The sequence below is a fragment of the Polypterus senegalus genome, chromosome 6 (genome assembly GCF_016835505.1).
Source record: "Polypterus senegalus isolate Bchr_013 chromosome 6, ASM1683550v1, whole genome shotgun sequence".
Taxonomy (NCBI): Eukaryota; Metazoa; Chordata; class Cladistia; order Polypteriformes; family Polypteridae; genus Polypterus; species Polypterus senegalus.
This window is the reverse complement of record NC_053159.1, coordinates 172,952,031-172,965,271: the sequence shown is the minus strand read 5'-3', so window position 1 is coordinate 172,965,271 and position 13,241 is coordinate 172,952,031. Positions and strand designations below refer to the sequence as shown.

Sequence of the window (13,241 nt, the reverse complement as noted above, 5' to 3'; positions counted from 1 at the left end):
ACTTCCGGGTCAGGTAAAAGTTCTTTTCTTCAACCCGGAAGCCCGTCGCTCTTCCTATGACGAACTTCCGGGTCATAGGGCATGAAGAAATCTTCGGTCTTTCCTGCAGCTCCCTCGTGTGGCCCCCATGGCATCCAGCAGGGCTGTGCATAAAAACTCCATTGTCCATGATGCCCTGCTGGTCTTCTGGGGACCTCCACGCTGCAAGGAGGGCTCCACCTGGCGGCCATCCTCCACACTATCTATCTATCTATCTATCTATCTATCTATCTATCTATCTATCTATCTATCTATTTTTATTACTATTTAATTTAATATTTTTTTTGTATCAGTATACTGCTGCTGGATTATGTGAATTTCCCCTTGTGATGAATAAAGTATCTATCTATCTATCTATCTATCTATCTATCTATCTATCTATCTATCTATCTATCTATCTATCTATCTATCTATCTATCTATCTAATTAAATGAACTATATAGTGCCTTTCATATCTATCTATCTATCTATCTATCTATCTATCTATCTATCTATCTATCTATCTATCTATCTATCTATGTGTAAGCACTTTTTTAGTCAAGTCCTATCAACTATGACTCATCTTGACATGACTTAACTTGAGACTTGATTTGTAACGTGAAGGTCAGGACTTGATTCCTATTTCATACATACAGTATATAGGACTCAGTGCCATCTATGGCAAAGAATCTCAGGCACAAGTCTTTGGGAAGAAGGCTCTGGGGAAAAAAAAACATACGAACATTGGAAGAATATTCAAACTCCGCAAAGAGACTAGGATTTGAACCCAGGACTGTGAAGTTGTGAAGTCAGTTATTAAAACTGAAATGTACACTATATCAGTTTTATTTAAAGCAAAGGCAGATGAATTCCTTCAGTTTTTCCACACCACACCTGAGTGTTGCACACTTACTGTACAGTATTTGCTGACCTGTCACCCAGGCACCTCGGAGGAGTCATCAAGGTCTCAGAATCACAGCGGGCGTCTTTCTCCTTTGCGCTGCATTACAAAGGTTGCTGTCTTCGCAGAGGCACTCAGTGACGTAACTCCACTCCTGTGCTTTTAAGACCGGAGGACCTGAAAGTGCAGACAAGCATCCAGAAAAGGGACTGAGGAGGTGCAGTGTGGCACATTCTAGCAGGTACTGTAAATGGTTTAAATGTGACTAAAGGAATAAGGGCAGGAAAAAAAATGTAAAAAATAGTTGAAGGGTTAATGTACATTCTAACATTCATTAAAAGTTAAATAGTAAATGAAATATAGAGGTTTGCTGACATTTGTAATTAAATTACAGGTTCTTCTCAAAGTTGTTATACTGCAGTGGTTTTATATTTGATTTGGGTAGTACTTCTTAATAACTTTTATTAATAAAGCATCAATAAGCATTATGTAGTGTTCAACAGATCATGAGTTTGTGTTCATTGAGATATTTATAATTGGCATTAATTGATTATTCATACATTTACAAATTATTTAACAAATGGCTTGTATGATATATTTTACCATTTGTTAGCACACATGTTGAGACTGCATTCATAAATATCTAGCTGATTAGTGACAAATGTCTTTAAATATTATTTACATATGTTTTATTTATCATATGCGAGTGTGTTGTTCAGGAGTTGTGCAGTCTGTAAAACTGCTTATTTCTTGTTCTGGCCTGCTTGTAACACTGGAAGAATTTTTGCAGACTTTCACACTTGTCTTTAAATCATTTATTCATTAGTTGTGGGGGTTTATTCAGCACCTAATCTAAAGTTGCAACTTTTCATGCATTATAAAGGTGTGTAAGTGGGTAATTAATACATTTATGGGTGCAGGTCTGCATCCTACTGAAGAAAGCAATGTGATGAAAGGAGGAGTTTAGTTGTATCCTTGTAACAGAAATTAAGAACAAGAAGAACTCAGTTTGAATCAAAACATCATGTTTATTGCCTTAATAACAGATTTATGATAAAACATTACATTACTGTGGCATCAACAAGTGATTATTTTTTTAGCAAAGGTATGTTACAGCTTGGGTGGCATGGTGGCGCAGTGGGTAGTGCTGCTGCCTCGCAGTTAGGAGACCTGGGTTCACATCTCAGGTCCTCCCTGCGTGGAGTTTGCATGTTCTCCCCGTGTCTGCGTGGGTTTCCTCCGGTGCTCTGGTTTCCTCCCACAGTCCAAAGACATGCAGGTTAGGTGCATTGGTGATCCTAAATTATCCCTAGTGTGTGCTTGGTGTGTGTGTGTGGCGCCCGGCCCAGTGTTTGTTTCCTGCCTTGTGCCCTGTGTTGGCTGGGATTGGCTCCAGCAGACCCACGAGATCCTGTTGTTAGGATATAGCGGGTTGGATAATGGATGGCTGGATATTCTCTCGTAGTATCATAAATTATTAAGTCAATTTGCCAACTGTTTTGAAATCATTCAGTGCATTTGCATATCCAAACAAAACCGAGATAAGGTGAGTAACTTGGTTAAGACAAAACCCTGGCTTCGTAAAAACCTCCTCTTACATTTGCAAGAATGCTTTAAGCAAAATGCTTTCCATGTCATTAATTCATCATCAGCAGGAATAAATCTGAAAACCAGCATGGAACCAGTGATAATTTTCTTGTGTTTGTCACTACCAGGGGGTGTTGCTATGCTCCAAACCCATCAGACACCACTTTCCACAACAGTTCCAGGTTGATAGCATATTTTATTTTTTGCCACAGGCTACCCCTTTGCACTTGGGACTGTATATGACGACATAAACTCTTTCTTTCCATTTTACGTTCTTTTCTTTTCGTCATCCTCTGGCTTCACTTGTTCTCTACTCCAGTCCTTCTCCTATCGACCCCCAGATTGAGGGGTAGTTCCTTTACTGCCTGACCCTGGGAACACTTCCTGAGGTGCGACCACCTACTGACCTTTGCTGCAGTTTAGCACTGTACGTTCAGCTCATCCCAAATGTAACGATTTTCAAAAATTTTGGACAGTGTTACCGTTTTGTTTCATACAATACAATACAGTTTATTTTTGTATAGCCCAAAATCACACAGGAAGTGCCGCAATGGGCTTTAACAGGCCCTGCCTCTTGACAGCCCCCCAGCCTTGACTCTCTGAGAAGACAAGGAAAAACTCCCAAAAAACCTTGTAGGGAAAATGGAAGAAACCTGGGAAAGGCAGTTCAAAGAGAGACCCCTTTCCAGGTAGGTTGGGCGTGCAGTGGGTGTCAAAAGTAGGGGGTCAATACAATACAATACACAGAACAGAACAATTCCTTAATACAGCATAATAATAAAATTTTAGAAGTACGGTTTAACAGTAGATGATATGACATAATTAGGTTTGGATATTTTTAGAGTCCTGGAGACCTCATCCATCTAGCTGCCTCCCCATTTGGCCATGCCACGGCTGAAACGTTGCTCCAGCCAATCCGATGAAAGGACCCTCTTTTTCCCATGATTCCTGTGATCCTCCATTAGGGATGACTTTACCATAGGCAGGCAAACAACTTGGCAGGTGGGCGTGGCACCAATGCCACATTTGGGTACCGAGAAAGAAACAGAATAGGTGAGGGTTAGTATTCAAATATAATTATCATGTTACTTATGTTTAGTGCTAATGACTAACAACAGAGATGCAGTCTGTACAGTTAATCAGCAGCTCTAGTCAGGATATGCTAAACTGAAGTAGTGAGTCTTCAGCCGGGATTTAAAGGCTGAGACTGAAGGGGCATCTCTTATGGAAGCAGGAAGACCATTCCACAGTTTAGGGGCCCTGTAACTAAAAGCTCGACCTCCCACTGTTATTTTATTAATCCTTGGAATCCTAAGCAGACCGGCATCTTGAGATCTTAATGTGCTCAGGTTTGTAAGTCATGATAAGTTCAGACAAGTAAGCCGGACCTTGGCCATTTAATGCTTTATATGTTAAAAGGAGGATTTTGAAATCTGCCCTAAACTTAACTGGGAGCCAGTGTAAAGATTTAAGAACTGGGTTATGTGTTCATATTTTCTTGTTCTTGTAATAATTCTTGCAGCGCATTTTGGATTAACTGGAGGCTGTATAGAGAACAGTTTGAACAGCCAGTGAACACCGCATTGCAGTAGTCAATCCTACTAGAGATAAATGCATGAATTAATTTCTCACAATCCTGTTTATTTAGAAAGCGCCTTAATTTCCTAACATTTTTAAGATGGAAAAACATGTTTTGGACAACTTTGTAATATGCTTTAAATGACATGCTAGAGTCAAAGATAACTCCTAGATTGCGGGCTGATTCAGTAAAATTAATTGGGATTCCAACTGAGTTAAATGATGACAAAATATTGCTGTGATCAGCGTCATTCCCTCCAACAATTAACATCTCTGTTTTATCTGTATTTAAAGACAAGTAGTTCTCATTCATCCATTCCTTTAATTCACTAACACAACTAATTAAAGACAACATCGGAGAAACTTCATTTGATTTAAATGAAAGGTATAACTGGGTGTCATCTGCATACGAGTGAAAATTAACATTATGTTTCCTAATGAGAGATCCCAGTGGAAGCATGTAAAGTGAAAACAGTAAAGGTCCCAGTACTGAGCCCTAAGGGACACCATATTGAACTTCTGTGTATAATGATGGAGTACTGTCAGCACATTTCTGTACATACTGGAATCGATTTGATAAATAAGAACTGAACCAAGCGAGCACGGGCCTGTAAGCCCAACATCGCTTTCTAGCCTGTGCAGTAAAATAGAATGGTCAATGGTGTCAAATGCTGCACTTAAGTCCAACAACATAATTACAGTGGAGTTTCCTTCATCAGAGGATATCAGAATGTCATTTACAACCCGTGTTAGTGCCGTTTCTGTACTATGACCAGTGCGAAAGCCAGACTGGAATTTCTCAAATAAATTGTAATGCGTAAGGTGTGACTGAAGCTGACTGGCGACTACTTTTCTAGTATTTTAGAGAGAAATGGTAAATTTGAAATAGGCCTATAGTTATTTAGTATGTGTGGGTCTAGGTCTGACTTTTTAAGTAAAGGTTTAATGACTGACACTTTTAGTGCATCAGGTACTGTGCCATGCAGTAATGAACTATTGATAATGGTTAGAATAGGCTGCAAGAACATCCATTGCACATTTTACTAGTTTTGTTGGCACTGGATCTAGGGAACAAGTAGTGGGCTTCATTTTAGTAATTAAAGTTAAGACTTCCTGCTCAGTTACAGGATTAAAATTATTAAAGTGCTGAATGCAATGTGTGACAGGGTCTGCTAAGCTAGTATTTGGTTTGTACTGTGATGCTGAGATCTGGGATCTTATATTTTTAATTTTCTCATTGAAGAAGTTCATAAAGTCTGTACTGCTAATATCTGTTGGTATTTTGCACTGTTGATCTGAATTCCCATTTGTTAATTTAGCCACTGCTCTAAAAGTACCCTAGGATTTTTATTATTGCTATCTATTAATGTAGAATAGTATTCTGAGCGAGCTTTAAAGAGGGCTTTTTATATTTATTACACTCTCTGTCCATGCAATTTGAAAGACATGTAGCTTTGTTGTTCTCCATCTGCTCCAGTTTTGACACTCTAATTTAAGAGCTCAGTATTTTCATTAAACCAGGGAGAGTTTCTATGTGCTTTGATCACTTTTGTTTTAGGGGAGCCACTGTGTCCAGAGCATCTCTCAAGGTCACATTATAATGTGATGTTAGCTGATCTAAATTGTTTTCCACGTTTACATTTGATGTTAACTGATCTAAATGGTTTTCCACAATTACACTCGACTTACTCAAGGTATCTATAAATTTTGAAGCAGAATTACAATCTAGATGTCGCACTGTCTTTGTTTTAATCTGTGAGTGCTGGCATGGGCAGAACTAAATCAAATGTAATTAAGAAGTGATTGAAATAACTACATTTAATGGAGTAATATTTAAATTTTGAATTTCAACTTTGTAAGTTATAATTAAATCTAATGTATGGTTATGATTATGAGTTGGACCTTTGACAATCTGACAAAATCCTACTGAATTTAACAAATAAGTAAAACATTTGCTAAAAGTGTCAGTTTCCACATCAATGTGTACATTAAAATCCCCATCAGAACTACGTGATCATAATTTATAGCCAAATCAGACAGAAGGTTGCTAAATTCAGTCATGAACAATGAATATGGCCCTGGTGGTCTGTAGACTAGCACTATAATTGTGTTGGAATCTGTTTTAATATTTAAAATGAATGCCTCAAAGGATGTAAAGTTGCCTAAATTTTTAGGAGTGATTTGCATTTTGTTACAATGAATTATTCCAAGGCCTCCTCCTCGACCAGAATCTCTAGACTTATGAAGGAACGAGTATCCATCTGGTGACGCCTCAGCTAGGGGAACAGTGTCACATTTACTAAGCCAGGTTTCAGTAAGAAGACACAGATCAGATTTTGAACTTAATATAATATCATTTACCAAAACAGCTTTAGTGCCAATAGAGCGAATGTTCAATAAACAGCATTTAAAACTGCATGGTTCTTTCTGAACTGCTGATATATTTTTTTTTAATTTGAATTAAATTTCTATTACAGATGCCCCTGGTGGAGTGTCTGGTTTTATCCCTTGGTCTAATTATACACCTTATTTTTTGGTTATCAATTAATTTAAGGTTTGTATCAAGACTAAATTTACTGGATGCCCCACAACAGGAATTATGGGTAACAACTTCAGGAAAATAACAGGTGGGATAAACAACAGCCTGCGATTTAAGATCACATGACTGCGGCCTGGATGTTATGGCAGTTTTGCTGCCATATTTTGGGATAATACATAAGATCCCCTCCAGTTAGGATGAAGACCATCTCTTCTGAAAAATCCAGGCCTTTCCCAAAAATCATCCCAATTGTTCACAAACGCTATGCTTTTATTTGTACACCAGGTTTCTAGCCAGCAGTGAAAGGAATGCAATCTGCTATAAATCCCATCACATGGTTTCATCTGACCAGAGAATCTTTAAATGCCATCTGGCAAACTCCAAGCAGGCTATCATATGCCTTTCACTCAAGAGTGGCTTCAATCTAGCCACTCTACCAAAAAAACATCTGCTTGGTGGAGTGCTGCTGAGATGGTGTCCTTCTGTCAGGTTCCCCCATTTCAACAAAAAAAAACACTTTTAAAGCTCTGCTAAATCTCATGGTTAATAGTCTAGTCTTGTCTCAAGATTTTCTTTTATAATAGAGAGATTTGTAAACTTCTGAAAATAAGTTTCCATTTTGTCATTATGAATTATTTAATGTAGATTGATAAACATAAATGGCAAATTGATCCATTTAAAATGAAATCTGCAACATAAAGATCTGCAGAAAGTGAAGGGGTATCGATATTTTCTGAATCCATAGTATAAAATTGGAATACAAAGTCCATTATTGAAAAGTAGCAGTACATGTAGGCTCACAAATCTGTTCTGTTGTTGGCTTTCTAAAGTGTCTATGTGGTGCCTATGCTGCTGTATAACATTAGGATTAAATTATTGACTCACTGCTTCTTTTCAGATTTGTTCCAGCCTGGAAGAAAATGAAAGACAACATTCATCTGAAAACTTTAGAGAAGCATGTTGAAGACAATGGGACGTGTGCGATGAAAAACAAAGGTAGTTCTTTGTGTCCCCTGCCTCGTCCTCTCCATCATTGATAGTTGCACACTGTACTTATCTGTCTTTCCATCAATCTTGCAGGTTTTTGTCTCACCGTGAGTTTAAGAGAATGCAATCCTCCCTCTGTGGAGGGAAAGTAAATCCCATTGTAGTTAAATACCCAAACCATCAGTGGGATGTCACAGACATTGATCAGATTACATTTGTCTTTCTTTTCAAAGGTGCTCATCAGAAAGAGGAAAAAAACCAAAACACAAACCCATTCACCTATTTAATAAATCAGCTTGCTTCACATTTTGGATTGTAAGCAGCGGAGCCAATCTGGATGTCATTTGCTGACAAGAACGGGATGCCAGCCTATCACAGCGTAGAGCTATGACCACACCCACACCATGTTGTCTTACCATTAACCACCCAATTAAAATGCTTGTGTTTGCATGTGGGCATAAATAGTGGAATGGCAGGAGAAAAGTCCACACCAGTGTTTCCCAAACTCAGTCCTGGTGGACCCCCGTGGCTGCAGGTTTTTGTTCCAACCAGATTCTGTTTTTAATTGGACTCCTGGGCTAATTAAGTGAATTGATATTTCTCAAGTTCTGTGTTTAGGAAACAATATAGAAATTAGAAAACTAAGTTTGCTAAAAAAAAAAAATTACAATGTACCAAGCAGTTATATAGGAATAATGTATTTTTTTCTTTTTAACAGTATTTTCATCTTAATTTTCATTCTACTTTTCTAGGTCTCCAATTTTTACTAATTAGTGGGTCTGACTCTAAAGTAGTTGCAGCCTTTGATTATTCAGTGTTGTTTGCCTGGGTGTCTGATCTGCTCGTTTTAAATTGTTATTAATAAGATACAACGAAGGGGGAAAACTGCACAGAGAAACGGCAAAGTATAATGAAATCAACAAAAGAGAGTGAAGCATTATAGCAAAAGCAGGAATATTTCTAAATATGTTATGAATGTAAAAATCATGCTGCTAAGCTTTTCTGAATGTCGAATAAAAGAAAAAAAAAATACCAGCTAATTAAATGAGATCAGTGCTATAAGGTGTTGTCACTGATTAGGAATCTGGTTGGAACAAAAACCTGAAGCCACAGGGGGTCCCCAGGACTGAGTTTGGGAAACACTGGTCCCCACAGATGAGACTGAACCTCATGAGCTTTTCCTCTGTGCTGGCCCTGGCACTAAAGAGAAAGACATTAAACAAAATATTACACAAAAGACACTAAGCCGCTGGGTTACCCACTGATGTCTAATTTTTGCATCCATCCTGAAGTGAACAGTAACCCTTAACCGATCTGTGAGACTTCAGTACTGTTTTGTCTTGGTAGAGTTCTATTTTACTCTACTTTTCCCTTTTGTATTATTAATATGTAGCCTTTGTCAGAATGCCTCAAATCCCATTGACTTACCACTGTTTATATTGTAGTGTACCATGTAACTTCTCCCCACCTTCCCTTCTACATGTACAGTTAGGTTCATAAATATTTGGACAGAGACGACTTTTTCTAATTTTGGTTCTGTACATTAACACAATGAATTTTAAATGAAACAACTCAGATATGCAGTTGAAGTGCAGACTTTCAGCTTTAATTCAGTGGGGTGAACAAAATGATTGCATAAAAATGTAAGGCAACTAAACCATTTTTTTAACACAATCCCTTCATTACAGGGGCTCAAAAGTAATTGGACAATTGACTCAAAGGCTATTTCATGGGCAGGTGTGGCCAAGTCTGTCTTTACGTCATTATCAACTAAGCAAATTAAAGGCCTGGAGTTGATTTGAGGTGTGGTGCTTGCATGTGGAAGATTTTGCTGTGAACAGACAACATGCGGTCAAAGGAGATCTCCATGCAGGTGAAAGAAGCCATCCTTAAGCTGCAAAAACAGAAAAAAACCATCCGAGAAATTGCTACAATATTACGAGTGGCAAAATCTAAGTTTGGTACATCCTGAGAAAGAAAACAAGCACTGGTGAACTCAGCAACGCAAAAAGACCTGGACGTCCACGGAAGATAACAGTGGTGGATGATCGCAGAATCATTTCCATGGTGAAGAGAAACCCCTTCACAACAGCCAACCAAGTGAACACCACTCTCCAGGGGGTCGGCATATCGATATCCAAGTCTACCATAAAGAGGAGACTGCATGAAAGTAAATACAGAGGGTGAACTGCAAGGTGCAAGCCACTCATAAGCCTCAAGAATAGAAAAGCTAGATTGGACTTTGCTAAAGAACATCTAAAAAAGCCAGCACAGTTATGGAAAAACATTCTTTGGACAGATGAAACCAAGATCAACCTCTACCAGAATGATGGCAACAAAAAAGTATGAAGAATGCGTGGAACAGCTCATCATCCAAAGCATACCACATCATCTGTAAAACACGGTGGAGTCAGGCAGTGTGATAGCTTGGGTGTGCATGGCTGCCAGTGGCACTGGGACACTAGTGTTTATTGATGATGTGACACAGGACAGAAGCAGCCAAATGAATTCTGAGGTGTTCAGAGACATACTGTCTGCTCAAATCCAGCTAAATGACGTCAAACTCATTGGGTGGTGTTTCATGATACAGATGGACAATGACCCAAAACATACAGCCAAAGCAACCCAGGAGTTTATTAAAGCAAAGAAGTGGACAATTCTTGAATGGCTAAGTCAGTCACCTGATCTTAACCCAATTGGGCATGCATTTCACTTGTTGAAGACTAAACTTTGGACAGAAAGGCCCACAAACAAACAGCAACTTAAAGCCGCTGCAGTAAAGGCCTGGCAGAGCATTAAAAAGGAGGAAACCCAGCGTCTGGTGATGTCCATGAGCTCAAGACTTCAGGCTGTCATTACCAGCAAAGGTTTTTCAGCCAATTATTAGAAATGAACATTTTATTTCCAGTTATTTAATTTGTTCAATTACTTTCGAGCCCCTGAAATAAAGGGATTGTGTTAAAAAATGCTTTAGTTGCCTCACATTTTTATGCAATCTTTTTGTTCAACCCACTGAATTAAAGCCGAAAGTCTGCACTTCAACTGCATCTGAGTTGTTTCATTTAAAATTCATTGTGTTAATGTACAGAATCAAAATTGGAAAAAATTGGTCTCTGTCCAATATATTTATGTATAACCTCAGGCAATTAGGTATAGTAAAAGACAAGCAGGAGTTAAGTTACACTTTAAATAATGTATTATTGATAATATTCATAAATAATAACAATATGCAAAGTACATTTGAATATTGGCAACAAAACAACCTGATAAATGGCGATGTGTAGTTTCAGGCGGCACACAAACTTGTTAGTTACTTAAATGTTTCTAGCTGAGGCATCATTTTGTGGTCAGTCTTTCTTCAGAACAGACCACATGCCTGTCTCAATATGGCTGTCGAGCTGTGCTCTTCAATGTGTTGTCCTTTTCAGTTCATGGTGTGAGATGGTCTTTCATCAGTTTGGTACGAGAGAGAGAGCTGGCTAAAGCAATCAAATTTATAGGTTTTCTGTCCAACTCCTACAGCCAATAGGGCGTCATGGTACTTCAAAGCTTTTGATACAAACCAGTTCCAAACAGTCATACATCAGACCAATGGGGCAGAGAAATCTTCACAACTGCCACCCCCCAAAACTATTTGTCTGCTAGCTGGGCAGTCTGGCTTTCTTGTGAGGGTTGACTGAGAAACAGCAGAGAAACTTCCCCCAATCCTGTCGTAAAATTCAAAAAGACTCATTCCTGAAAGGGGGGTAAACATGAATGCTTCTCACTAATGTAACACTAATATTCCATTGCTTTGCCTAAATTACAAATGAAGACATACAAAATATTTATCAACTTGCATGCAAAATTTCACATCACAACAAGTACCCATTTGGTTACCCACAGGACATGCAGATAACTGGAGTCCCGTAATACAGCCCTGTTGGGTCCTGTGGGTGCAGCAAAGGGGTGCTGCAGGGGTTTACAATCCTGGCTTTGTGGGATTTCTGCCTGACCTGGAAGTGCCATGTCCTAGCACCAGAAGTACTCCTGGGTCTGAGATAAAAGGAGCCATTCTGCCTCACCTCAAGGAGTCAGAGCTGGGAGGCATTGGGTGACACTCCTCAGGAGGGTGGAAGGTGCAAATAATCTTCTGGTTATTTGTGTACTTTTTGCTGTGTTCACTAAGAAGTGTTGGTGAGGAATAAAAATCCTTAATTTGAAAAAAGAACTGTGTTGGGTGAAATTGTGTATGCGGTTTAGGGTTCAGTGACACCCCCATGTGGTTACAAACACAATGTGCTATGATTAGAAGTGTTGTGACAAATGACATCTTTAAATGGTCAAATGCCTTTAGGAACAGCAGGGTCCAAACAAACTTGTATTTATTTATATATTGTGTTAATCCCCACGGTGATATTGGCTTTTCACATGTCCTTTTTGTCAGGACACACTGTCAACCATTGTACAGCACCCCTGGAACAATTCTCCAATTAAGGATATTGCTCAAGGGCCCAGCAGAGTAAGACCTCTTCTATCAGTAACAGGATTTGAATCAGCAACCTTTTAGATACCAGCGCAGATCCTTAGCCTTGGAGCCACCACCCCACCGGCTCTTGTTCAGCAGGCGGACGCCACTTAGTTGTTTCACAATAATTAAGATTAGGTATATAAGTAGGTTGCACATTTCTGTTATCATTTTAGCCCTAAAATACAGTAATCCCTCCTCCATCCAAGGTGAAAATCTGCGACGTAAAAAGCATATGTTTAGATAGATAGATAGATAGATAGATAGATAGATAGATAGATAGATAGATAGATAGATAGATAGATAGATAGATACTTTATTAATCCCAAGGGGAAATTCACAAGTTGACTACTTGAATAAACGAGTCTCGGCGTGTAAAAATCCATGCCCAAGTAGTAAATGTAGTAAAAGTGTTCAGGGAATGAGTCCACATTAAAGAAAGTGATAGGAGTGATCAGTGAAACAGAGAAAAAGGTAGAAAAATAAAGTTGTACATGGAGCTGCTGGAAAGGCTGCCACTCGCGGTGGCGCCTGAGTCAATAGTCTATGGTTATTTTCATATATTTTAAGCCCTTATAAACTCTGCCACACTCTTATAAACATTTCCCACACAGTTATACAGCATAAACCCTTTATATTCTCTTAGATATTGGGTAAGATTAATTGAAATTATATATGTAAACACACTGTTTATATACTTCACACAATCATAAATTAATTCATTCAATCAATTAACAGAATAGCTACTTTCATCATAAAATATATAAAAAAACAACATTGTGATTCCCCACCATGGTACACAAGTTTCAAAAATTGTCTGAATCAATTAAATTATCTGTGCCCCACGATTTTATTTAGTCACATATAACCATGAAAATTGTGGTTAAAGAAAAAAATATTGCATAGTGCATTTATAACGGTATGAAGGGGGGCGCCAGAGAACCACAAACCCCAAACACAAACACACCAAACAAATTGTGTTTAATCCACAATACCTCGGTGTACACAAACACAAAAAGCAGTCATCTCTCCTCTCTCACCACAGCACTGCTCTCCTCCAGTCGAGTGTTGCCTTCTGTCCTCCCATCTTCAATTCGCCTGGACAAGGAAGTGTGGTCCCTTTA

The 13,241-nt window shown here is 38.6% G+C and overlaps 1 protein-coding gene across 1 annotated transcript in view; it reads left to right on the top strand.

The window, feature by feature from the left end:
• Positions 1–1,124: 1,124 nt before the first annotated feature.
• Positions 1,125–13,241, top strand: part of abcb11a (ATP-binding cassette, sub-family B (MDR/TAP), member 11a) — a 102,079-nt gene continuing 89,962 nt past the window's right edge. The window contains 2 exon segments of the mRNA XM_039757552.1: positions 1,125–1,160; positions 7,522–7,619. Of these exon segments, the coding sequence (XP_039613486.1) occupies positions 7,544–7,619 (76 nt within the window). The 5' untranslated portion in view covers positions 1,125–1,160; positions 7,522–7,543.